General features: G+C 44.7%; 1 protein-coding gene across 2 annotated transcripts in view; it reads right to left on the reverse strand.

Annotated features, from left to right (window-relative positions):
• The window catches only part of LOC116938312 (calsequestrin-1-like), a 49,968-nt gene that overhangs the window by 13,576 nt on the left and 9,121 nt on the right, over positions 1-27,271 (reverse strand). The window contains exons 1-3 of one of the 2 annotated variants that reach the window (XM_076057473.1): positions 23,505-23,895; positions 19,571-19,655; positions 12,431-12,531 (exon numbers count right to left, since the gene is read on the reverse strand). In XM_076057473.1, coding sequence (XP_075913588.1) covers positions 12,431-12,531; positions 19,571-19,655; positions 23,505-23,885 — 567 coding nt within the window. In that variant the 5' untranslated portion in view covers positions 23,886-23,895. Of the gene's footprint in view, positions 1-12,430; positions 12,532-19,570; positions 19,656-23,504; positions 23,937-27,271 lie in introns of those variants that run through there. The other variant, XM_076057474.1, reaches the window with a different exon arrangement.

The following is a 27,271-nucleotide window of genomic DNA, read 5'->3' on the forward strand; positions in this document are numbered from 1 at the left end:
AGTGAGTGAGTGAGTGAGTGAGTGAGTGACTGAGTGAGTGACTAAGTGACTAAGTGAGTGACTAAGTGAGTGACTAAGTGACTAAGTGAGTGACTAAGTCAGTGAGTGAGTGAGTGAGTGAGTGACTGAGTGAGTGACTAAGTGACTAAGTGAGTGACTAAGTGACTAAGTGAGTGACTAAGTGAGTGACTAAGTGACTAAGTGAGTGACTAAGTGACTAAGGGAGTGACTAAGTGACTAAGTGACTAAGAGAGTGACTAAGTGAGTGACTAAGTGAGTGACTAAGTGACTAAGTGAGTGACTAAGTGAGTGACTAAGTGAGTGTCTAAGTGACTAAGTGAGTGACTAAGTGAGTGACTAAGTAAGTGACTAAGTGACTAAGTGAGTGTATGAGTGTATGAGATTAGTGACTAATTGAGTGACTAAGTGAGTGACTAAGTGACTAAGTGAGTGACTAAGTGACTAAGTGAGTGACTAAGTGACTGAGTGAGTGACTAAGTGAGTGACTAAGTGACTAAGTGAGTGACTAAGTGAGTGAGTGAGTGACTGAGTGAGTGACTAAGTGACTAAGAGAGCGAGTCAGTGAGTGACTGACTGACGAAGTGAGTGACTGAGTGAGTGAGTGTATGAGTGACTAAGTGACTGAGTGAGTGAGTGAGTTAGTGAGTGACTAAGTGAGTGACTAAGTGAGTGACTAAGTGACTGAGTGAGTGGGTGAGTGAGTGACTGACTGACTGAGTGAGTGTATGAGTGAGTGTGTGAGTGAATGAGTGTGTGAGTGAGTGGTTGTGTGAGTGTATGAGTGGGTAACTAAGTGAGTGACTATGTGAGTGACTAAGTGACTAAATGAGTGACTAAGTGAGTGACTAAGTGAGTGACTGAGTGAGTGACTAAGTGACTAAGTGAGTGACTAAGTGACTAAGTGAGTGTCTAAGTGACTAAGTGAGTGACTAAGTGAGTGACTAAGTGAGTGACTAAGTGACTAAGTGAGTGACTAAGTGACTAAGTGAGTGACTAAGTGTATGAGTGACTAAATTACTAAGTGACTAAGTGAGTGACTAAGTGAGTGACTAAGTGACTAAGTGAGTGACTAAGTGAGTGACTAAGTGACTAAGTGAGTGACTAAGTGAGTGACTAAGCGACTAAGTGAGTGACTAAGTGAGTGACTAAGTGACTAAGTGAGTGACTAAGTGAGTGACTAAGTGAGTGACTAAGTGACGAAGTGAGTGACTAAGTGAGTGACTAAGTGAGTGACTAAGTGTCTAAGTGACTAAGTGTATGAGTGACTAAGTGACTAAGTGACTAAGTGAGTGACTAAGTGAGTGACTAAGTGACTAAGTGAGTGACTAAGTGAGTGACTAAGTGACTAAGTGAGTGACTAAGTGACTAAGGGAGTGACTAAGTGACTAAGTGACTAAGTGACTAAGAGAGTGACTAAGTGAGTGACTAAGTGAGTGACTAAGTGACTAAGTGACTAAGTGAGTGACTTAGTGAGTGACTAAGTGACTAAGTGAGTGACTAAGTGACTAAGTGAGTGACTAAGTGGGTGACTAAGTGAGTGACTAAGTGACTAAGTGAGTGACTAAGTGAGTGACTAAGTGAGTGTCTAAGTGACTAAGTGAGTGACTAAGTGAGTGACTAAGTAAGTGACTAAGTGACTAAGTGAGTGTATGAGTGTATGAGATGAGTGACTAAGTGAGTGACTAAGTGAGTGACTAAGTGAGTAAGTGAGTGACTAAGCGACTAAGTGAGTGACTAAGTGAGTGACTAAGTGACTAAATGAGTGACTAAGTGAGTGACTAAGTGAGTGACTGAGTGAGTGATTAAGTGACTAAGTGAGTGACTAAGTGACTAAGTGAGTGACTAAGTGACTAAGTGAGTGTCTAAGTTACTAAGTGAGTGACTAAGTGAATGACTAAGTGAGTGACAAAGTGATTGACTAAGTGAGTGACTAAGTGAGTGACTAAGTGACTAAGTAAGTGACTAAGTGAGTGACTAAGTGAGTGACTAAGTGAGTCAACCCTCACATGAAGGATGAACTCTATAATGACGTCAGCTGAGAATTCTCCATCAAACTCCACCACGTAGTCATCCTTGAAGTGACTGAGAGGGTGAGTGACTTTGTGAGTGACTAAGTGACTAAGTGAGTGACTAAGTGACTAAGTGAGTGACTATGTGAGTGACTAAGTGAGTGCCTAAGTGAGTAACTAAATGAGTGACTAAGTGACTAAGTGACTAAGTGAGTGACTAAGTGAGTGACTAAGTAAGTGACTAAGTGAGTGACTAAGTGAGTGACTAAGTGAGTGACTAAGTGAGTGACTAAGTGAGTGACTAAGTGACTAAGTGAGTGACTAAGTGAGTGACTAAGTGAGTACTAAGTGAGTGACTAAGTGAGTGACTAAGTGACTAAGTGACTAAGTGAGTGTCTAAGTGACTAAGTGAGTGACTAAGTGAGTGACTAAGTGAGTGACTAAGTTAGTAACTAAGTGAGTGACTAAGTGAGTGACTAAGTGAGTGACTAAGTGAGTAACTAAGTGAGTGACTAAGTGAGTGTCTAAGTGACTAAGTGAGTAACTAAGTGAGTGACTAAGTGAGTGACTAAGTGAGTGACTAAGTGACTAAGTGAGTGACTAAGTGACTAAGTGAGTGACTAAGTGAGTGACTATGTGAGTGACTAAGTGAGTGACTAAGTGAGTCAACCCTCACATCAAGGATGAACTCTATAATGACGTCAGCTGAGAATTCTCCGTCAAACTCCACCACGTAGTCGTCCTTGAGGTGACTGAGAGGGTGAGTGACTAAGTGAGTGACTAAGTGACTAAGTGAGTGACTAAGTGACTAAGTGAGTGTCTAAGTGACTAAGTGAGTGACTAAGTGAGTGACTAAGTGAGTGACTAAGTGAGTGACTAAGTGAGTGACTAAGTGACTAAGTGAGTGACTAAGTGAGTGACTAAGTGAGTGACTAAGTGAGTGACTAAGTGACTAAGTGAGTGACTAAGTGAGTGACTAAGTGACTAAGTGACTAAGTGAGTGACAAAGTGACTAAGTGAGTGACTAAGTGAGTAAGTGAGTGACTAAGTGAGTGACTAAGTGAGTGACTAAGTGAGTGACTAAGTGAGTGATTAAGTGAGTGACTAAGTGACTAAGTGAGTGACTAAGTGAGTGACTAAGTGACTAAGTGAGTGACTAAGTGAGTGACTAAGTGAGTGACTAAGTAACTAAGTGAGTGACTAAGTGAGTGACTAAGTAAGTGACTAAGTGAGTGACTAAGTGAGTGACTAAGTGACTAAGTGAGTGACTAAGTGAGTGACTAAGTGAGTGACTAAGTGAGTGACTAAGTGACTAAGTGAGTGACTAAGTGAGTGACTAAGTGAGTGACTAAGTGACTAAGTGACTAAGTGAGTGTCTAAGTGACTAAGTGAGTGACTAAGTGAGTGACTAAGTGAGTGACTAAGTGAGTAACTAAGTGAGTGACTAAGTGAGTGACTAACTGACTAAGTGAGTGACTAAGTGAGTGACTAAGTGACTAAGTGACTAAGTGAGTGACTAAGTGAGTGACTAAGTGAGTGACTAAGTGACTAAGTGAGTGACTAAGTGAGTGACTAAGTGAGTGACTAAGTGAGTGACTAAGTGACTAAGTGACTAAGTGAGTAACTAAGTGAGTTACTAAGTGAGTGACTAAGTGAGTGACTAAGTGAGTGACTAAGTGACTAAGTAAGTGACTAAGTGAGTGACTAAGTGAGTGACTAAGTGACTAAGTGAATGACTAAGTGAGTGACTAAGTGGGTAAGTGAGTGACGAAGTGAGTGACTAAGTGAGTGACTAAGTGAGTGACTAAGTGAGTGACTAAGTGACTAAGTGAGTGACTAAGTGAGTGACTAAGTGAGTGACTAAGTGACTAAGTGAGTGACTAAGTGACTAAGTGAGTGACTAAGTGACTAAGTGAGTGACTAAGTGACTAAGTGACTAAGTGAGTGACTAAGTGAGTGTCTAAGTGACTAAGTGAGTTACTAAGTGAGTGACTAAGTGAGTGACTAAGTGGGTAAGTGAGTGACTAAGTGACTAAGTGAGTGACTAAGTGAGTGACTAAGTGAGTGACTAAGTGAGTCAACCCTCACATCAAGGATGAACTCTATAATGACGTCAGCTGAGAATTCTCCATCAAACTCCACCACGTAGTCGTCCTTGAGGTGACTGAGAGGGTGAGTGACTAAGTGAGTGACTAAGTGACTAAGTGAGTGACAAACTGACTAAGTGAGTGACTAAGTGACTAAGTGAGTGACTAAGTGCGTGACTAAGTGAGTGACTAAGTGAGTGACTAAGTGAGTGACTAAGTGAGTGACTAAGTGAGTGACTAAGTGACTAAGTGAGTGACTAAGTGAGTGACTAAGTGAGTGACTAAGTGACTAAGTGAGTGACTAAGTGAGTGACTAAGTGACTAAGTGACTAAGTGAGTGACAAAGTGACTAAGTGAGTGACTAAGTGAGTAAGTTAGTGACTAAGTGAGTGACTAAGTGAGTGACTAAGTGAGTGACTAAGTGACTAAGTGAGTGACTAAGTGAGTGACTAAATGAGTGACTAAGTGACTAAGTGAGTGACTAAGTGAGTGACTAAGTGAGTGACTAAGTAACTAAGTGAGTGACTAAGTGAGTGACTAAGTGAGTGACTAAGTGAGTGACTAAGTGACTAAGTGACTAAGTGAGTGACTAAGTGAGTCAACCCTCACATCAAGGATGAACTCTATAATGACGTCAGCTGAGAATTCTCCGTCAAACTCCACCACGTAGTCGTCCTTGAGGTGACTGAGAGGGTGAGTGACTAAGTGAGTGACAAAGTGACTAAGTGAGTGACTAAGTGAGTAAGTTAGTGACTAAGTGAGTGACTAAGTGAGTGACTAAGTGAGTGACTAAGTGAGTGACTAAGTGAGTGACTAAGTGACTAAGTGAGTGACTAAGTGAGTGACTAAGTGAGTGACTAAGTGAGTGACTAAGTGAGTGACTAAGTGACTAAGTGAGTGACTAAGTGAGTGACTAAGTGAGTGACTAAGTGAGTGACTAAGTGAGTCAACCCTCACATCAAGGATGAACTCTACTATGACGTCAGCTGAGAATTCTCCGTCAAACTCCACCACGTAGTCGTCCGTGAGGTGACTGAGAGGGTGAGTGACTAAGTGAGTGACTAAGTGACTAAGTGAGTGACTAAGTGAGTGACTAAGTGAGTGACTAAGTGAGTGACTAAGTGACTAAGTGAGTTACTAAGTGAGTGACTAAGTGAGTGACTAAGTGGGTAAGTGAGTGACTAAGTGACTAAGTGAGTGACTAAGTGAGTGACTAAGTGAGTGACTAAGTGAGTCAACCCTCACATCAAGGATGAACTCTATAATGACGTCAGCTGAGAATTCTCCGTCAAACTCCACCACGTAGTCGTCCTTGAGGTGACTGAGAGGGTGAGTGACTAAGTGGGTGACTAAATGAGTGACTAAGTGAGTGACTAAGTGAGTGACTAAGTGACTAAGTGAGTGACTAAGTGACTAAGTGAGTGACTAAGTGAGTGACTGAGTGAGTGACTAAGTGACTAAGTGAGTGACTAAGTGAGTGACTAAGTGACTAAGTGAGTGACTAAGTGAGTGACTAAGTGAGTGACTAAGTGACTAAGTGAGTTACTAAGTGAGTGACTAAGTGAGTGACTAAGTGGGTAAGTGAGTGACTAAGTGACTAAGTGAGTGACTAAGTGAGTGACTAAGTGAGTGACTAAGTGAGTCAACCCTCACATCAAGGATGAACTCTATAATGACGTCAGCTGAGAATTCTCCGTCAAACTCCACCACGTAGTCGTCCTTGAGGTGACTGAGAGGGTGAGTGACTAATGGAGTGACTAAGTGAGTGACTAAGTGAGTGACTAAGTGAGTGACTAAGTGAGTGACTAAGTGAGTGACTAAGTGAGTGACTAAGTGACTAAGTGACTAAGTGAGTGACTAAGTGAGTGACTGAGTGACTAAGTGAGTGACTAAGTGACTAAGTGACTAAGTGAGTGACTAAATGAGTGACTAAGTGAGTGACTAAGTGAGTGACTAAGTGACTAAGTGACTAAGTGACTAAGTGAGTGACTAAGTGAGTGACTAAGTGAGTGACTAAGTGAGTGACTAAGTGACTAAGTGAGTGACTAAGTGAGTGACTAAGTGAGTAACTAAGTGAGTCAACCCTCACATCAAGGATGAACTCTATAATGACGTCAGCTGAGAATTCTCCGTCAAACTCCACCACGTAGTCGTCCTTGAGGTGACTGAGAGGGTGAGTGACTAAGTGGGTGACTAAGTGAGTGACTAAGTGACTAAGTGAGTGACTAAGTGAGTGACTAAGTGACTAAGTGAGTGACTAAGTGACTAAGTGAGTGACTAAGTGAGTGACTAAGTGACTAAGTGAGTTACTAAGTGAGTGACTAAGTGAGTGACTAAGTGGGTAAGTGAGTGACTAAGTGACTAAGTGAGTGACTAAGTGAGTGACTAAGTGAGTGACTAAGTGAGTCAACCCTCACATCAAGGATGAACTCTATAATGACATCAGCTGATAATTCTCCGTCAAACTCCACCACGTAGTCGTCCTTGAGGTGACTGAGAGGGTGAGTGACTAATGGAGTGACTAAGTGAGTGACTAAGTGAGTGACTAAGTGAGTGACTAAGTGAGTGACTAAGTGACTAATTGACTAAGTGAGTGACTAAGTGAGTGACTGAGTGACTAAGTGAGTGACTAAGTGACTAAGTGACTAAGTGAGTGACTAAATGAGTGACTAAGTGAGTGACTAAGTGAGTGACTAAGTGACTAAGTGACTAAGTGACTAAGTGAGTGACTAAGTGAGTGACTAAGTGAGTGACTAAGTGAGTGACTAAGTGAGTGACTAAGTGACTAAGTGAGTGACTAAATGAGTGACTAAGTGAGTAACTAAGTGAGTCAACCCTCACATCAAGGATGAACTCTATAATGACGTCAGCTGAGAATTCTCTGTCAAACTCCACCACGTAGTCGTCCTTGAGGTGACTGAGAGGGTGAGTGACTAAGTGAGTGACTAAGTGACTAAGTGAGTGACTAAGTGAGTGACTAAGTGAGTGACTAAGTGAGTGACTAAGTGAGTGACTAAGTAACTAAGTGAGTGACTAAGTGAGTGACTAAGTGAGTGACTAAGTGAGTGACTAAGTGAGTGACTAAGTGAGTCAACCCTCACATCAAGGATGAACTCTACTATGACGTCAGCTGAGAATTCTCCGTCAAACTCCACCACGTAGTCGTCCTTGAGGTGACTGAGAGGGTGAGTGACTAAGTGAGTGACTAAGTGACTAAGTGACTAAGTGAGTGACTAATTGAGTGACTAAGTGAGTGACTAAGTGAGTCAACCCTCACATCAAGGATGAACTCTACTATGACATCAGCTGAGAATTCTCCGTCAAACTCCACCACGTAGTCGTCCTTGAGGTGACTGAGAGGGTGAGTGACTAAGTGGGTGACTAAATGAGTGACTAAGTGAGTGACTAAGTGAGTGACTAAGTGACTAAGTGAGTGAATAAGTGACTAAGTGAGTGACTAAGTGAGTGACTGAGTGAGTGACTAAGTGACTAAGTGAGTGACTAAGTGAGTGACTAAGTGAGTCAACCCTCACATGAAGGATGAACTCTATAATGACGTCAGCTGAGAATTCTCCGTCAAACTCCACCACGTAGTCGTCCTTGAGGTGACTGAGAGGGTGAGTGACTAATGGAGTGACTAAGTGAGTGACTAAGTGAGTGACTAAGTGAGTGACTAAGTGAGTGACTAAGTGACTAAGTGACTAAGTGAGTGACTAAGTGAGTGACTGAGTGACTAAGTGAGTGACTAAGTGACTAAGTGACTAAGTGAGTGACTAAATGAGTGACTAAGTGAGTGACTAAGTGAGTGACTAAGTGAGTGACTAAGTAACTAAGTGAGTGACTAAGTGAGTGACTAAGTGAGTGACTAAGTGAGTGACTAAGTGAGTGACTAAGTGAGTGACTAAGTGAGTCAACCCTCACATCAAGGATGAACTCTATAATGACATCAGCTGATAATTCTCCGTCAAACTCCACCACGTAGTCGTCCTTGAGGTGACTGAGAGGGTGAGTGACTAATGGAGTGACTAAGTGAGTGACTAAGTGAGTGACTAAGTGAGTGACTAAGTGAGTGACTAAGTGACTAAGTGACTAAGTGAGTGACTAAGTGAGTGACTGAGTGACTAAGTGAGTGACTAAGTGACTAAGTGACTAAGTGAGTGACTAAATGAGTGACTAAGTGAGTGACTAAGTGAGTGACTAAGTGACTAAGTGACTAAGTGACTAAGTGAGTGACTAAGTGAGTGACTAAGTGAGTGACTAAGTGAGTGACTAAGTGAGTGACTAAGTGAGTGACTAAGTGACTAAGTGAGTGACTAAGTGAGTGACTAAGTGAGTAACTAAGTGAGTCAACCCTCACATCAAGGATGAACTCTATAATGACGTCAGCTGAGAATTCTCCGTCAAACTCCACCACGTAGTCGTCCTTGAGGTGACTGAGAGGGTGAGTGACTAAGTGAGTGACTAAGTGACTAAGTGAGTGACTAAGTGAGTGACTAAGTGAGTGACTAAGTGAGTGACTAAGTGACTAAGTGAGTTACTAAGTGAGTGACTAAGTGAGTGACTAAGTGGGTAAGTGAGTGACTAAGTGAGTGACTAAGTGAGTGACTAAGTGAGTCAACCCTCACATGAAGGATGAACTCTATAATGACGTCAGCTGAGAATTCTCCGTCAAACTCCACCACGTAGTCGTCCTTGAGGTGACTGAGAGGGTGAGTGACTAATGGAGTGACTAAGTGAGTGACTAAGTGAGTGACTAAGTGAGTGACTAAGTGAGTGACTAAGTGACTAAGTGACTAAGTGAGTGACTAAGTGAGTGACTGAGTGACTAAGTGAGTGACTAAGTGACTAAGTGACTAAGTGAGTGACTAAATGAGTGACTAAGTGAGTGACTAAGTGAGTGACTAAGTGAGTGACTAAGTAACTAAGTGAGTGACTAAGTGAGTGACTAAGTGAGTGACTAAGTGAGTGACTAAGTGAGTGACTAAGTGAGTCAACCCTCACATCAAGGATGAACTCTATAATGACATCAGCTGATAATTCTCCGTCAAACTCCACCACGTAGTCGTCCTTGAGGTGACTGAGAGGGTGAGTGACTAATGGAGTGACTAAGTGAGTGACTAAGTGAGTGACTAAGTGAGTGACTAAGTGAGTGACTAAGTGACTAAGTGACTAAGTGAGTGACTAAGTGAGTGACTGAGTGACTAAGTGAGTGACTAAGTGACTAAGTGACTAAGTGAGTGACTAAATGAGTGACTAAGTGAGTGACTAAGTGAGTGACTAAGTGACTAAGTGACTAAGTGACTAAGTGAGTGACTAAGTGAGTGACTAAGTGAGTGACTAAGTGAGTGACTAAGTGAGTGACTAAGTGACTAAGTGAGTGACTAAGTGAGTGACTAAGTGAGTAACTAAGTGAGTCAACCCTCACATCAAGGATGAACTCTATAATGACGTCAGCTGAGAATTCTCCGTCAAACTCCACCACGTAGTCGTCCTTGAGGTGACTGAGAGGGTGAGTGACTAAGTGAGTGACTAAGTGACTAAGTGAGTGACTAAGTGAGTGACTAAGTGAGTGACTAAGTGAGTGACTAAGTGAGTGACTAAGTGACTAAGTGAGTTACTAAGTGAGTGACTAAGTGAGTGACTAAGTGGGTAAGTGAGTGACTAAGTGAGTGACTAAGTGAGTGACTAAGTGAGTCAACCCTCACATCAAGGATGAACTCTACTATGACGTCAGCTGAGAATTCTCCGTCAAACTCCACCACGTAGTCGTCCTTGAGGTGACTGAGAGGGTGAGTGACTAAGTGGGTGACTAAGTGACTAAGTGAGTGACTAAGTGAGTGACTAAGTGAGTGACTAAGTGAGTGACTAAGTGACTAAGTGAGTGACTAAGTGAGTGACTAAGTGAGTGACTAAGTGAGTGACTAAGTGAGTCAACCCTCACATCAAGGATGAACTCTACTATGACGTCAGCTGAGAATTCTCCGTCAAACTCCACCACGTAGTCGTCCTTGAGGTGACTGAGAGGGTGAGTGACTAAGTGAGTGACTAAGTGACTAAGTGAGTGACTAAGTGAGTGACTAAGTGAGTGACTAAGTGAGTGACTAAGTGAGTGACTAAGTGACTAAGTGAGTTACTAAGTGAGTGACTAAGTGAGTGACTAAGTGGGTAAGTGAGTGACTAAGTGAGTGACTAAGTGAGTGACTAAGTGAGTCAACCCTCACATCAAGGATGAACTCTACTATGACGTCAGCTGAGAATTCTCCGTCAAACTCCACCACGTAGTCGTCCTTGAGGTGACTGAGAGGGTGAGTGACTAAGTGGGTGACTAAGTGACTAAGTGAGTGACTAAGTGAGTGACTAAGTGAGTGACTAAGTGAGTGACTAAGTGACTAAGTGAGTGACTAAGTGAGTGACTAAGTGAGTGACTAAGTGAGTGACTAAGTGAGTCAACCCTCACATCAAGGATGAACTCTACTATGACGTCAGCTGAGAATTCTCCGTCAAACTCCACCACGTGGTCGTCCTTGTGGTGACTGAGAGGGTGAGTGACTAAGTGACTAAGTGAGTGACTAAGTGACTAAGTGAGTGACTAAGTGAGTGACTAAGTGAGTGACTAAGTGACTAAGTGAGTGACTAAGTGACTAAGTGAGTGACTAACTGACTAAGTGAGTGACTAACTGACTAAGTGAGTGACTAAGTGAGTGACTAAGTGAGTGACTAAGTGAGTGACTAAGTGAGTCAACCCTCACATCAAGGATGAACTCTATAATGACGTCAGCTGAGAATTCTCCGTCAAACTCCACCACGTAGTCGTCCTTGAGGTGACTGAGAGGGTGAGTGACTAAGTGAGTGACTAAGTGAGTGACTAAGTGAGTTACTAAGTGACTAACTATGTGAGTGACTAAGTGAATGACTAAGTGACTAAGTGACTAAGTGAGTGACTAAGTGGGTGACTAAGTGAGTGACTAAGTGAGTGACTAAGTGACTAAGTGACTAAGTGAGTGACTAAGTGGGTGAATAAGTGAGTGACTAAGTGAATGACTAAGTGACTAAGTGACTAAGTGAGTGACTAAGTGGGTGACTAAGTGAGTGACTAAGTGAGTGACTAAGTGACTAAGTGACTAAGTGACTAAGTGAGTGACTAAGTGAGTGACTAAGTGAGTCAACCCTCACATCAAGGATGAACTCTACTATGACGTCAGCTGAGAATTCTCCGTCAAACTCCACCACGTGGTCGTCCTTGAGGTGACTGAGAGGGTGAGTGACTAAGTGAGTGACTAAGTGACTAAGTGAGTGACTAAGTGACTAAGTGAGTGACTAAGTGACTAACTAAGTGAGTGACTAAGTGAATGACTAAGTGACTAAGTGACTAAGTGAGTGACTAAGTGGGTGACTAAGTGAGTGACTAAGTGAGTGACTAAGTGACTAAGTGACTAAGTGACTAAGTGAGTGACTAAGTGAGTGACTAAGTGAGTCAACCCTCACATCAAGGATGAACTCTACTATGACGTCAGCTGAGAATTCTCCGTCAAACTCCACCACGTGGTCGTCCTTGAGGTGACTGAGAGGGTGAGTGACTAAGTGAGTGACTAAGTGACTAAGTGAGTGACTAAGTGAGTGACTAAGTGACTAAGTGAGTGACTGAGTGAGTGACTAAGTGAGTGACTAAGTGAGTGACTAAGTGCGTGACTAAGTGAGTGACTAAGTGAGTGACTAAGTGACTAAGTGAGTGACTAAGTGAGTGACTAAGTGAGTGACTAAGTGAGTGACTAAGTGAGTGACTAAGTGACTAAGTGAGTGACTAAGTGAGTGACTAAGTGAGTGACTAAGTGAGTGACTAAGTGAGTCAACCCTCACATCAAGGATGAACTCTACTATGACGTCAGCTGAGAATTCTCCGTCAAACTCCACCACGTAGTCGTCCTTGAGGTGACTGAGAGGGTGAGTGACTAAGTGAGTGACTAAGTGACTAAGTGAGTGACTAAGTGAGTGACTAAGTGACTAAGTGACTAAGTGAGTGACTAAGTGAGTGACTAAGTGAGTCAACCCTCACATCAAGGATGAACTCTACTATGACGTCAGCTGAGAATTCTCCGTCAAACTCCACCACGTAGTCGTCCTTGAGGTGACTGAGAGGGTGAGTGACTAAGTGAGTGTCTAAGTGACTAAGTGAGTGACTAAGTGAGTGACTAAGTGACTAAGTGACTAAGTGACTAAGTGAGTGACTAAGTGAGTGACTAAGTGAGTGACTAAGTGACTAAGTAAGTGACTAAGTGAGTGACTAAGTGAGTGACTAAGTGAGTCAACCCTCACATCAAGGATGAACTCTACTATGACGTCAGCTGAGAATTCTCCGTCAAACTCCACCACGTGGTCGTCCTTGAAGATGAACATGCTGTCGACCTCGGTGACACCTACACGGAGGTCACACAGGGGTCACGCAGAGGTCACGCAGAGGTCACGCTGTCGACCTCGGTGACGCCTACACAGGGGTCACACAGGGGTCACGCAGAGGTCGCGCAGAGGTCACGCTGTCGACCTCGGTGACGCCTACACAGGGGTCACACAGGGGTCATGCAGAGGTCACACAGGGGTCACGCTGTCGACCTCGGTGACACCTACACAGGGGTCACACAGGGGTCATGCAGAGGTCACACAGGGGTCACGCTGTCGACCTCGGTGACACCTACACAGGGGTCACACAGGGGTCATGCAGAGGTCACACAGGGGTCACGCTGTCGACCTCGGTGACGCCTACACAGGGGTCACACAGGGGTCACGCAGAGGTCACGCAGAGGTCACGCTGTCGACCTCGGTGACGCCTACACAGGGGTCACACAGGGGTCACGCAGAGGTCACGTAGAGGTCACGCTGTCGACCTCGGTGACGCCTACACAGGGGTCACGTAGAAGTCATGTAGAGGTCATGTAGAGGTCACGTAGAGGTCATGTAGAGGTCACGCTGTCCACCTCGGTGATGCCTACACAGAGGTCACACAGGGGTCACGCAGAGGTCATGTAGAGGTCACGCAGAGGTCATGTAGAGGTCACATAGAGGTCAAGTAGAGGTCACACTGTCCACCTCTTTGACGCCTACACAGAGGTCACGTAGAGGTCGCGTAGAGGTCACGTAGAGGTCAAGTAGAGGTCACGTAGAGGTCATGTAGAGGTCACGCAGAGGCCATGTAGAGGTCACGTAGAGGTCATGCAGAGGTCACGCTGTCCACCTCGGTGACGCCTACACAGAGGTCACGTAGAGGTCACGTAGAGGTCATGTAGAGGTCACGTAGAGGTCACATTGAGGTCACATTGAGGTCACGCTGTCCACTTCAGTGACGCCTACACAGGTACTAGTACTAACTATTACTAGTTAGTACTAGTACTAGTTAGTACTAGTATTAACTAGTAAGTACTAGTACTAACTAGTACTAGTTAGTACTAGTACTAGTTAGTACTAGTATTAACTAGTTAGTACTAACTAGTACTAGTACTAACTAGTACTAGTTAGTACTAGTACTAGTTAGTACTAACTAGTACTAGTACTAACTAGTACTAGTTAGTACTAGTTAGTACTAGTACTAGTTAGTACTAGTACCAGTTAGTACTAGTATTAACTAGTTAGTACTAGTACTAGTACTAACTAGTACTAGTTAGTACTAGTACTAGTTAGTACTAGTATTAACTAGTTAGTACTAACTAGTACTAGTACTAACTAGTACTAGTACTAGTTAGTACTAGTACTAGTTAGTACTAGTACCAGTTAGTACTAGTATTAACTAGTTAGTACTAGTACTAGTACTAACTAGTACTAGTTAGTACTAGTACTAACTAGTACTAGTTAGTACTAGTACTAAATAGTACTAACTTGTACTAGTACTAGCTAGTGCTAACTAGTACTAGTACTAGTTAGTACTAGTACTAAATAGTACTAACTTGTACTAGTACTAGCTAGTAATATTTAGTACGAGTACTAACTAGTACTGGTACTAGTTAGTAGTACTGGTACTAGTTAGTACTAACTAGTACTAACTAGTACTAACTAACTAGTTGTTGTAACTCACCCAGTTTGTAGTAACTAGTTAGTACTAACTAGTACTAGTACTAACTAGTACTAACTAACTAGTTGTTGTAACTCACGCAGTTTGTAGTAAATAGTTAGTACTAACTAGTACTAGTACTAGTTAGTATTAACAAGTACTAACTAACTAGTTGTTGTAACTCACCCAGTTTGCGTGCCACCTTTAGTACTAGTTACTAGTTAGTACTAGTTAGTACTAACTAGTACTAACTAATACTAGTTAGTACTAGTTAGTACTAACTAGTACTAACTAGTACTAGTTGTGGTAACTCACCCAGTTTGCGTGCCACCTTTAGTACTAGTTACTAGTTACTACTAGTTACTACTAGTTACTACTAGTTAGTACTAGTTAGTACTAACTAGTACTAACTACTAACTATCACTAACTATCACTAACTAGTTGTTGTAACTCACCCAGTTTGTAGTAACTAGTTAGTACTAGTTACTAGTTACTACTAGTTACTACTAGTTAGTACTAGTTAGTACAAACTATCACTAACTAGTTGTTGTAACTCACCCAGTTTGTAGTAACTAGTTAGTACTAGTTACTAGTTACTACTAGCTACTACTAGTTAGTACTAGTTAGTACTAGTTAGTACTAACTATCACTAACTAGTTGTTGTAACTCACCCAGTTTGCGTGCCACCTTTAGTACTAGTTAGTACTAGTTACAAGTTAGTACTAGTTAATACTAACTAGTACTAACTAGTTGTGCTTACTCACCCAGTTTGCGTGCCACCTTTAGTACTAGTTAGTACTAGTTACTAGTTAGTACTAGTTAATACTAACTATCACTAACTAGTTGTTGTAACTCACCCAGTTTGTAGTTACTAGTTAGTACTAGTTACTAGTTAGTACTAGTTAGTACTAACTAGTACTAACTAGTTGTGGTAACTCACCCAGTTTGCGTGCCACCTTTAGTACTAGTTACTACTAGTTACTAGTTAGTACTAGTTACTAATAGTTACTAGTTAGTACTAGTTACTACTAGTTAGTACTAGTTACTAGTTAATACTAACTAGTACTAACTAGTACTAACTAGTTGTGGTAACTCACCCAGTTTGCGTGCCACCTTTAGTACTAGTTACTAGTTAACACTACTAACTAGTACTAGTTAACACTACTAGTTAGTACTAACTATCACTAACTAGTTGTGGTAACTCACCCAGTTTGCGTGCCACCTTTAGTACTAGTTACTAGTTACTACTAGTTAGTACTAGTTAGTACTAGTTAGTACTAACTAGTACTAACTAGTACTAGTTGTGGTAACTCACCCAGTTTGTAGTAACTAGTTAGTACTAGTTACTAGTTACTGCTAGTTAGTACTAGTTAGTACTAACTATCACTAACTAGTTGTGGTAACTCACCCAGTTTGCGTGCCACCTTTAGTACTAGTTACTACTAGTTACTAGTTAGTACTAACTAGTACTAACTAGTACTAGTTGTGGTAACTCACCCAGTTTGTAGTAACTAGTTAGTACTAGTTACTAGTTACTACTAGTTAGTACTAGTTAGTACTAGTTAGTACTAGTTAGTACTAACTATCACTAACTAGTTGTGGTAACTCACCCAGTTTGCGTGCCACCTTTAGTACTAGTTACTACTAGTTACTAGTTAGTACTAACTAGTACTAACTAGTACTAGTTGTGGTAACTCACCCAGTTTGTAGTAACTAGTTAGTACTAGTTACTAGTTACTACTAGTTAGTACTAGTTAGTACTAACTAGTACTAACTAGTTGTGGTAACTCACCCAGTTTGCGTGCCACCTTTAGTACTAGTTACTACTAGTTAGTACTAGTTAGTACTAACTAGTACAAACTAGTACTAGTTGTGGTAACTCACCCAGTTTGTAGTAACTAGTTAGTACTAGTTACTAGTTACTACTAGTTAGTACTAGTTAGTACTAGTTAGTACTAACTAGTACTAACTAGTTGTGGTAACTCACCCAGTTTGTAGTTACTAGTTAGTACTAGTTAGTACTAACTACTAACTAGTACTAACTAGTACTAACTATAACTAATTAGTTGTTGTAACTCACCCAGTTTGCGTGCCACCTTTAGTACTAGTTACTAGTTACTACTAGTTAGTACTAGTTAGTACTAACTATCACTAACTAGTTGTGGTAACTCACCCAGTTTGCGTGCCACCTTTAGTACTAGTTACTACTAGTTACTAGTTAGTACTAGTTAGTACTAACTAGTACTAGTTGTGGTAACTCACCCAGTTTGTAGTAACTAGTTACTACTAGTTACTAGTTAGTACTAGTTAGTACTAGTTAGTACTAACTAGTAACTAGTTGTGGTAACTCACCCAGTTTGCGTGCCACCTTTAGTACTAGTTACTAGTTACTACTAGTTAGTACTAGTTACTAGTTAATACTAACTAGTACTAACTATCACTAACTAGTTGTGGTAACTCACCCAGTTTGTAGTTACTAGTTAGTACTAACTATCACTAACTAGTAACTATTTGTGGTAACTCACCCAGTTTGCGTGCCACCTTTAGTACTAGTTACTAGTTAACACTACTAACTAGTACTAGTTAACACTACTAGTTAGTACTAACTAGTACTAACTAGTTGTGGTAACTCACCCAGTTTGCGTGCCACCTTTAGTACTAGTTACTAGTTACTACTAGTTAGTACTAGTTAGTACTAGTTAGTACTAGTTAGTACTAACTATCACTAACTATCACTAACTAGTTGTGGTAACTCACCCAGTTTGCGTGCCACCTTTAGTACTAGTTACTAGTTACTACTAGTTACTACTAGTTAGTACTAGTTAGTACTAGTTAGTACTAACTATCACTAACTATCACTAACTAGTTGTGGTAACTCACCCAGTTTGCGTGCCACCTTTAGTACTAGTTACTAGTTACTACTAGTTAGTACTAGTTAGTACTAGTTAGTACTAACTATCACTAACTATCACTAACTAGTTGTGGTAACTCACCCAGTTTGCGTGCCACCTTTAGTACTAGTTACTAGTTACTACTAGTTACTACTAGTAACTAGTACTAAAGTACTAACTAGTACTAACTATCACTAACTATCACTAACTAGTTGTGGTAACTCACCCAGTTTGTAGTAACTAGTTAGTGATAGTTAGTACTAGTTAACACTAACTAGTACTAACTATTTGTGGTAACTCACCCAGTTTGTAGTAACTAGTTAGTACTAGTTACTAGTTACTACTAGTTAGTACTAGTTAGTACTAACTAGTACTAACTAGTACTAACTAGTTGTGGTAACTCACCCAGTTTGCGTGCCACCTTTAGTACTAGTTACTAGTTAGTACTAGTTACTAGTTAGTACTAGTTAGTACTAACTATCACTAACTATCACTAACTAGTTGTGGTAACTCACCCAGTTTGCGTGCCACCTTTAGTACTAGTTACTAGTTACTACTAGTTACTACTAGTAACTAGTACTAAAGTACTAACTAGTACTAACTATCACTAACTATCACTAACTAGTTGTGGTAACTCACCCAGTTTGTAGTAACTAGTTAGTGATAGTTAGTACTAGTTAACACTAACTAGTACTAACTATTTGTGGTAACTCACCCAGTTTGTAGTAACTAGTTAGTACTAGTTACTAGTTACTACTAGTTAGTACTAGTTAGTACTAACTAGTACTAACTAGTACTAGTTGTGGTAACTCACCCAGTTTGCGTGCCACCTTTAGTACTAGTTACTACTAGTTACTACTAGTTACTACTAGTTACTACTAGTTAGTACTAACTAGTACTAACTATCACTAACTATCACTAACTAGTTGTGGTAACTCACCCAGTTTGCGTGCCACCTTTAGTACTAGTTACTAGTTACTACTAGTTACTACTAGTAACTAGTACTAAAGTACTAACTAGTACTAACTATCACTAACTATCACTAACTAGTTGTGGTAACTCACCCAGTTTGTAGTAACTAGTTAGTGATAGTTAGTACTAGTTAACACTAACTAGTACTAACTATTTGTGGTAACTCACCCAGTTTGTAGTAACTAGTTAGTACTAGTTACTAGTTACTACTAGTTAGTACTAGTTAGTACTAACTAGTACTAACTAGTACTAACTAGTTGTGGTAACTCACCCAGTTTGCGTGCCACCTTTAGTACTAGTTACTAGTTAGTACTAGTTACTAGTTAGTACTAGTTAGTACTAACTATCACTAACTATCACTAACTAGTTGTGGTAACTCACCCAGTTTGCGTGCCACCTTTAGTACTAGTTACTAGTTACTACTAGTTACTACTAGTAACTAGTACTAAAGTACTAACTAGTACTAACTATCACTAACTATCACTAACTAGTTGTGGTAACTCACCCAGTTTGTAGTAACTAGTTAGTGATAGTTAGTACTAGTTAACACTAACTAGTACTAACTATTTGTGGTAACTCACCCAGTTTGTAGTAACTAGTTAGTACTAGTTACTAGTTACTACTAGTTAGTACTAGTTAGTACTAGTTAGTACTAACTATCACTAACTATCACTAACTAGTTGTGGTAACTCACCCAGTTTGCGTGCCACCTTTAGTACTAGTTACTAGTTACTACTAGTTACTACTAGTTACTACTAGTTAATACTAACTAGTAACTAGTTGTGGTAACTCACCCAGTTTGTAGTTACTAGTTAGTACTAGTTAGTACTAGTTAATACTAACTATCACTAACTAGTACTAACTAGTACTACCTAGTTGTGGTAACTCACCCAGTTTGTAGTAACTAGTTAGTACTAACTACTACTAGTTACTAGTTAATACTAACTATCACTAACTATTTGTGGTAACTCACCCAGTTTGTAGTTACTAGTTAGTACTAGTTACTAGTTACTACTAGTTAGTACTAACTAGTACTAACTAGTACTAGTTGTGGTAACTCACCCAGTTTGTAGTAACTAGTTAGTACTAGTTACTAGTTACTACTAGTTAGTACTAGTTACTACTAGTTACTACTAGTTACTACTAGTTAGTACTAACTAGTACTAACTATCACTAACTATCACTAACTATTTGTGGTAACTCACCCAGTTTGCGTGCCACCTTTAGTACTAGTTACTACTAGTTACTACTAGTTACTACTAGTTAGTACTAACTAGTTACTAGTTACTACTAGTTAGTACTAACTAGTACTAACTATCACTAACTAGTTGTGGTAACTCACCCAGTTTGCGTGCCACCTTTAGTACTAGTTACTAGTTAACACTAACTAGTACTAACTAGTACTAGTTGTGGTAACTCACCCAGTTTGTAGTAACTAGTTAGTACTAGTTACTAGTTACTACTAGTTACTACTAGTTACTACTAGTTACTACTAGTTACTACTAGTTAGTACTAGTTAGTACTAACTATCACTAACTATTCGTGGTAACTCACCCAGTTTGCGTGCCACCTTTTTGTCGTCCTCCGCGTCCAGCAACGCGAAGGCCACGCCCCTTGCCTCCAGCACCTGGGCCGCCATCTGGGGGTCACACAGGGGTCACACAGGGGTCACACAGGGGTCACGTGTCACGTGTCTGTGTGTCTGTGCCACGCCCCTTGCCTCCAGCACCTGGGCCGCCATCTGGGGGTCACACAGGGGTCACACAGGGGTCACACAGGGGTCACACAGGGGTCACGTGTGTGTCTGTGTCACGCCCCTTGCCTCCAGCACCTGGGCCGCCATCTGGGGGTCACACAGGGGTCACACAGGGGTCACACAGGGGTCACACAGGGGTCACGTGTCACGTGTGTCACGTGTGTGTGTCACGTGTCTGTGTGTCTGTGCCACGCCCCTTGCCTCCAGCACCTGGGCCGCCATCTGGGGGTCACACAGGGGTCACACAGGGGTCACACAGGGGTCACGTGTGTCTGTGTGTGTCACGTGTGTGTGTGTCACGCCCCTTGCCTCCAGCACCTGGGCCGCCATCTAGGGGTCACACAGGGGTCACACAGGGGTCACACAGGGGTCACACAGGGGTCACGTGTGTGTCTGTGTCACGCCCCTTGCCTCCAGCACCTGGGCCGCCATCTAGGGGTCACACAGGGGTCACACAGGGGTCACACAGGGGTCACACAGGGGTCACACAGGGGTCACGTGTGTGTCTGTGTCACGCCCCTTGCCTCCAGCACCTGGGCCGCCATCTAGGGGTCACACAGGGGTCACACAGGGGTCACACAGGGGTCACGTGTGTGTGTGTGTGTGTCACGTGTGTGTGTCTGTGCCACGCCCCTTGCCTCCAGCACCTGGGCCGCCATCTAGGGGTCACACAGGGGTCACACAGGGGTCACACAGGGGTCACACAGGGGTCACACAGGGGTCACGTGTGTGTCTGTGTCACGCCCCTTGCCTCCAGCACCTGGGCCGCCATCTAGGGGTCACACAGGGGTCACACAGGGGTCACACAGGGGTCACACAGGGGTCACGTGTCACGTGTCTGTGTGTCACGCCCCTTGCCTCCAGCACCTGAGCCGCCATCTAGGGGTCACACAGGGGTCACACAGGGGTCACACAGGGGTCACACAGGGGTCACACAGGGGTCACGTGTCTGTGTGTGTGTGTGTGTCACGTGTGTGTGTGTGTGTGTGTCACGTGTCTGTGTGTGTGTCACGTGTCTGTGTGTCTGTGTCACGCCCCTTGCCTCCAGCACCTGAGCCGCCATCTGGGGGTCACACAGGGGTCACACAGGGGTCACACAGGGGTCACACAGGGGTCACGTGTCACGTGTGTGTCTGTGTGTCACGTGTCTGTGTGTGTGTCTGTGTGTGTGTCTGTGTGTGTGTCTGTGTGTGTGTGTCTGTGTGTGTGTCTGTGTGTGTGTCTGTGTGTGTGTGTCTGTGTGTGTGTGTCTGTGTGTGTGTCTGTGTGTGTGTCTGTGTGTGTGTGTCTGTGTGTGTGTCTGTGTGTGTGTCTGTGTGTGTGTGTGTCTGTGTGTGTGTCTGTGTGTGTGTGTCTGTGTGTGTGTCTGTGTGTGTGTGTCTGTGTGTGTGTGTCTGTGTGTGTGTCTGTGTGTGTGTCTGTATGTGTGTGTCTGTGTGTGTGTCTGTGTGTGTGTCTGTGTGTGTGTGTGTCTGTGTGTGTGTCTGTGTGTGTGTGTGTCTGTGTGTGTCTGTGTGTGACACACACACCTCTTCACATGACGAGGTGTGTGCTTGGCCCCCACGACGTCTCCTGCCACGAGCGGGTGGTGTAGCATAGTGTAGTGTATAGTGTAGTGTATAGTGTAGTGTATAGTGTAGTGTATAGTGTAGTGTATAGTGTAGTGTATAGTGTAGTGTATAGTGTAGTCTATAGTGTATAGTGTAGTGTATAGTGTAGTGTATAGTGTAGTGTATAGTGTAGTGTATAGTGTAGTGTATAGTGTATAGTGTAGTGTATAGTGTAGTGTGTAGTGTAGTGTATAGTGTATAATGTAGTGTATAGTGTAGTATATAATATAGTGTATAGTGTAGTGTATAGTGTATAGTGTAGTGTATAGTGTAGTGTATAGTGTAGTGTATAGTGCAGTGTATAGTGTATAGTGTAGTGTATAGTGTAGTGTGTAGTGTAGTGTATAGTGTATAATGTAGTGTATAGTGTAGTATATAATATAGTGTATAGTGTAGTGTATAGTGTAGTGTAGTGTGTAGTGTATAGTGTAGTAGTGTATAGTCTAGTAGTGTAGTAGTATAGTGTAGTAGTGTCTAGTGTAGTATATAATGTAGTGTATAGTGTAGTGTATAGTGTATAATGTAGTGTAGTGTGTATAGTGTAGTGTATAGTGTAGTGTAGTGTGTAGTGTATACTGTAGTAGTGTATAGTAGTGTATAGTGTAGTGTAGTAGTGTATAGTAGTGTATAGTGTAGTGTATAGTGTATAGTGTAGTGTATAGTGTAGTGTAGTAGTGTATAGTGTATAATGTAGTGTATAGTGTAGTGTGTAGTGTAGTGTATAGTGTAGTGTAGAAGTGTAGCGTATAGTAGTATAGTGTATAGTAGTGTAGTGTAGTGTATAGTGTAGTGTATAGTATAGTGTATAATGTAGTGTATAGTGTAGTGTGTAGTGTAGTGTAGTAGTGTAGTGTATAGTAGTGTAGTGTAGTGTATAATATAGTGTAGTATATAATGTAGTGTATAGTGTAGTGTATAATGTAGTGTATAGTGTAGTGTATAATGTAGTGTATAGTGTAGTGTAGTGTATAGTAGTGTAGTGTATAGTGTAGTGTATAGTGTAGTGTATAGTGTAGTATATAGTGTATAATGTAGTGTATAGTGTAGTGTATAATGTAGTGTATAGTGTATAATGTAGTATATAGTGTATAATGTAGTGTATAATGTAGTGTATAGTGTAGTAATGTCTAGTGTAGTATATAATGTAGTGTATAATGTAGTGTATAGTGTATAATGTAGTGTATAGTGTATTATAACGTCACCTCCAGCACCAGCTCCGTCATGGCGTGCTGCTTGGCCGCCACGGGGTCCCCGGCCTCCAGCGGTTGGTGCAGCTTAGTGTAGTGTAGTATATAATGTAGTGTAGTAGTGTATAATGTAGTGTATAGTGTATAATGTAGTATATAATGTAGTGTATAGTGTATAATGTAGTGTATAGTGTAGTGTATAGTGTAGTGTATAGTGTAGTAGTGTAGTAGTGTATAGTGTAGTAGTGTACTAGTATAGTGTAGTAATGTCTAGTGTAGTATATAATGTAGTATATAATGTAGTGTGTAGTGTATAATGTAGTGTATAGTGTATTATAACGTCACCTCCAGCACCAGCTCCGTCATGGCGTGCTGCTTGGCCGCCACGGGGTCCCCGGCCTCCAGCGGGTGGTGCAGCTTAGTGTAGTGTATAGTGTAGTGTAGTGTGTAGTGTATAGTGTAGTAGTGTAGTAGTGTATAGTGTAGTAGTATAGTGTAGTAGTGTATAGTGTAGTGTAGTAGTGTATAATGTAGTATATAGTGTATAATGTAGTATATAATGTAGTGTATAGTGTATAATGTAGTGTATAGTGTAGTGTATAGTGTAGTGTATAATGTAGTGTATAATGTAGTGTTTAGTGTAGTAGTGTAGTAGTGTATAGTGTAGTAGTGTAGTAGTATAGTGTAGCAATGTCTACTGTAGTATATAATGTAGTGTATAGTGTATAGTGTAGTATATAATGTATTATAACGTCACCTCCAGCACCAGCTCCGTCATGGCGTGCTGCTTGGCCGCCACGGGGTCCCCGGCCTCCAGCGGGTGGTGCAGCTTAGTGTAGTAGTGTATAGTGTAGTGTAGTAGTGTATAATGTAGTATATAGTGTATAATGTAGTGTATAGTGTATAATGTAGTGTATAGTGTATTATAACGTCACCTCCAGCACCAGCTCCGTCATGGCGTGCTGCTTGGCCGCCACGGGGTCCCCGGCCTCCAGCGGGTGGTGCAGGAGGACTCCAAGTGCAGCGTGCGAGCTCAAGGCCGATTTGTAGTTGCGAGCCGACAGGTCCAGGACCCGGTCCACTCCGTCGTAGCGGGGAAATCCCAGGCCCGAGGCGGTAGAGGCAGTAGAGGCGGTGGCCAGGGGCACGACGGGCATCAGGAGGAGCAGCAGGAGCAGCAGGTGGTGGCGGTGGTGGTGGTGGTTGTTGTTGTGGTTGTTGTGGTTGTTGTTGTGGTGGTTTTGGTGGTTGTTGTCAGTGTTGAAGCCATGCTTCAGGGCAGCAGAGGGCAATACGCAGTGCTGGTGGTGAAGCATCGTGGAGTGGCTGGTGGGTTGGTGGAGGGGTGGGTGGGGTGGGTGGGTGGGCTGTGGTGTGGGTGGGTGTGGGTGGGTGAGTGGGTGGGTGAGTGAGTGGGTGAGTGAGTGGGTGAGTGAGTGGGTGGGTGAGTGGGTGAGTGAGTGGGTGGGTGGGTGGGTGAGTGAGTGAGTGGGTGAGTGGGTGAGTTGGTGAGTGAGTGGGTGAGTGGGTGAGTGAGTGGGTGGGTGGGTTTGTGTGGGTGGGTGGGTGGGTGGGTTTGTGTGGGTGAGTGAGTGAGTGAGTGGGTGGGTGAGTGAGTGAGTGGGTGGGTGAGTGGGTGAGTGGGTGAGTGAGTGGGTGAGTGGGTGAGTGAGGGGGTGAGTGGGTGAGTGGGTGAGTGAGTGAGTGAGTGGGTGAGTGAATGGGTGAGTGAGTGAGTGAGTGGGTGAGTGGGTGGGTGTGTGGGTGGGTGTGTGGGTGGTTGGGTTTGTGTGGGTGGGTGGGTGGGTGTGTGGGTGGGTGGGTTTGTGTGGGTGAGTGAGTGGGTGGGTGAGTGAGTGAGTGGGTGGGTGAGTGGGTGAGTGAGTGGGTGAGTGAGTGGGTGGGTGGGTGAGTCGGTGGGTGAGTGAGTGGGTGAGTGAGTGGGTGAGTGGGTGGGTGGGTGAGTGAGTGGGTGAGTGAGTGGGTGGGTGGGTGAGTCGGTGGGTGAGTGAGTGGGTGAGTGAGTGGGTGTGTGGGTGGGTGTGTGGGTGGTTGGGTTTGTGTGGGTGGGTGGGTGGGTGTGTGGGTGGGTGGGTTTGTGTGGGTGAGTGAGTGAGTGGGTGGGTGAGTGAGTGAGTGGGTGGGTGAGTGGGTGAGTGAGTGGGTGGGTGGGTGAGTGAGTGAGTGGGTGAGTGGGTGGGTGGGTGAGTGAGTGGGTGAGTGAGTGGGTGGGTGAGTCGGTGGGTGAGTGGGTGTGTGTGGGTGGGTGTGTGGGTGGTTGGGTTTGTGTGGGTGGGTGGGTGGGTGGGTGTGTGGGTGGTTGGGTTTGTGTGGGTGGGTGGGTGGGTGTGTGGGTGTGTGGGTGGGTGGGTTTGTGTGGGTGGGTGTGTGGGTGGTTGGGTTTGTGTGGGTGGGTGGGTGTGTGGGTGGGTGGGTTTGTGTGGGTGGGAGGGTGTGTGTGGGTGGGTGTGTGGGTGGGTGTGTGGGTGGGTGGGTGTGTGTGGGTGGGTGTGTGGGTGGGTGGGTGTGTGTGGGTGGGTGTGTGGGTGGGTGGGTTTGTGTGGGTGGGTGTGTGGGTGGGTGTGTGGGTGGGTGTGTGGGTGGGTGGGTTTGTGTGGGTGTGTGTGGGTGGGTGTGTGGGTGGGTGTGTGGGTGTGTGGGTGGGTTTGTGTGGGTGGATGTGTGGGTGGGTGTGTTTGGTGTTTGGGTGGGTGGGTGGGTTTGTGTGGGTGGGTGTGGGTGGGTGTGTGGGTGGGTGTGTGGGTGGGTTGTGTGGGTGGGTTTGTGTGGGTGGGTGTGTGGGTGGGTGTGTGGGTGGGTGGGTTTGTGTGGGTGGGTTTGTGTGGGTGGGTGTGTGGGTGGGTGTGTGGGTGGGTGGGTTTGTGTGGGTGGGTGGGTTTGTGTGGGTGGGGGTGGGTGGGTGTGTGGGTGGGTGGGTTTGTGTGGGTGGGTGGGTTTGTGTGGGTGGGGTGGTGGGTGGGTGTGGGTGGGTGTGGGTGGGTGGGTTTGTGTGGGTGGGGGTGGGTGGGTGTGTGGGTGGGTGTGTGGGTGTGTGTGTGGGTGGGTGTGTTGGTGTGGGTGGGTTGGTGCGTGTGGGTGGGTGTGTGGGTGGGTGTATGTGGGTGGGCGTTGGGTGGGTGGGTTTGTGTGGGTGGGTGTGTGGGTGTGGGTGGGTGTGTGGGTGGGTGTGTGGGTGGGTGTATGTGGGTGGGCGTGTGGGTGGGTGGGTTTGTGTGGGTGGGTGGGTGTGGGTGGGTGGGTGTGTGGGTGGGTGGGTTTGTGTGGGTGGGTGTGTGGGTGGGTGGGTGGGTGTGGGTGGGTGTGTGTGGGTGGGTGTGTGGGTGGGTGTGTGGGTGGGTGTGTGTGGGTGGGTGTGTGGGTGGGTGTGTGGGTGGGTGTGTGGGTGGGTGGGTTTGTGTGGGTGTGTGTGGGTGGGTGTGTGGGTGGGTGTGTGGGTGTGTGGGTGGGTTTGTGTGGGTGGATGTGTGGGTGGGTGTGTTTGGTGTGTGGGTGGGTGGGTTTGTGTGGGTGGGTGTGGGTGGGTGTGTGGGTGGGTTTGTGTGGGTGGGTTTGTGTGGGTGGGTGTGTGGGTGGGTGGGTTTGTGTGGGTGAGTGAGTGAGTGAGTGGGTGGGTGAGTGAGTGAGTGGGTGGGTGAGTGGGTGAGTGGGTGAGTGAGTGGGTGAGTGGGTGAGTGAGGGGGTGAGTGGGTGAGTGGGTGAGTGAGTGAGTGAGTGGGTGAGTGAATGGGTGAGTGAGTGAGTGAGTGGGTGAGTGGGTGGGTGTGTGGGTGGGTGTGTGGGTGGTTGGGTTTGTGTGGGTGGGTGGGTGGGTGTGTGGGTGGGTGGGTTTGTGTGGGTGAGTGAGTGGGTGGGTGAGTGAGTGAGTGGGTGGGTGAGTGGGTGAGTGAGTGGGTGAGTGAGTGGGTGGGTGGGTGAGTCGGTGGGTGAGTGAGTGGGTGAGTGAGTGGGTGAGTGGGTGGGTGGGTGAGTGAGTGGGTGAGTGAGTGGGTGGGTGGGTGAGTCGGTGGGTGAGTGAGTGGGTGAGTGAGTGGGTGTGTGGGTGGGTGTGTGGGTGGTTGGGTTTGTGTGGGTGGGTGGGTGGGTGTGTGGGTGGGTGGGTTTGTGTGGGTGAGTGAGTGAGTGGGTGGGTGAGTGAGTGAGTGGGTGGGTGAGTGGGTGAGTGAGTGGGTGGGTGGGTGAGTGAGTGAGTGGGTGAGTGGGTGGGTGGGTGAGTGAGTGGGTGAGTGAGTGGGTGGGTGAGTCGGTGGGTGAGTGGGTGTGTGTGGGTGGGTGTGTGGGTGGTTGGGTTTGTGTGGGTGGGTGGGTGGGTGGGTGTGTGGGTGGTTGGGTTTGTGTGGGTGGGTGGGTGGGTGTGTGGGTGTGTGGGTGGGTGGGTTTGTGTGGGTGGGTGTGTGGGTGGTTGGGTTTGTGTGGGTGGGTGGGTGTGTGGGTGGGTGGGTTTGTGTGGGTGGGAGGGTGTGTGTGGGTGGGTGTGTGGGTGGGTGTGTGGGTGGGTGGGTGTGTGTGGGTGGGTGTGTGGGTGGGTGGGTGTGTGTGGGTGGGTGTGTGGGTGGGTGGGTTTGTGTGGGTGGGTGTGTGGGTGGGTGTGTGGGTGGGTGTGTGGGTGGGTGGGTTTGTGTGGGTGTGTGTGGGTGGGTGTGTGGGTGGGTGTGTGGGTGTGTGGGTGGGTTTGTGTGGGTGG

The sequence above is a fragment of the Petromyzon marinus genome, chromosome 82, assembly GCF_048934315.1.
Source record: "Petromyzon marinus isolate PM22_M1 ecotype Great Lakes invasive population chromosome 82, UKy_Petmar_22M1.pri1.0, whole genome shotgun sequence".
Taxonomy (NCBI): Eukaryota; Metazoa; Chordata; class Hyperoartia; order Petromyzontiformes; family Petromyzontidae; genus Petromyzon; species Petromyzon marinus.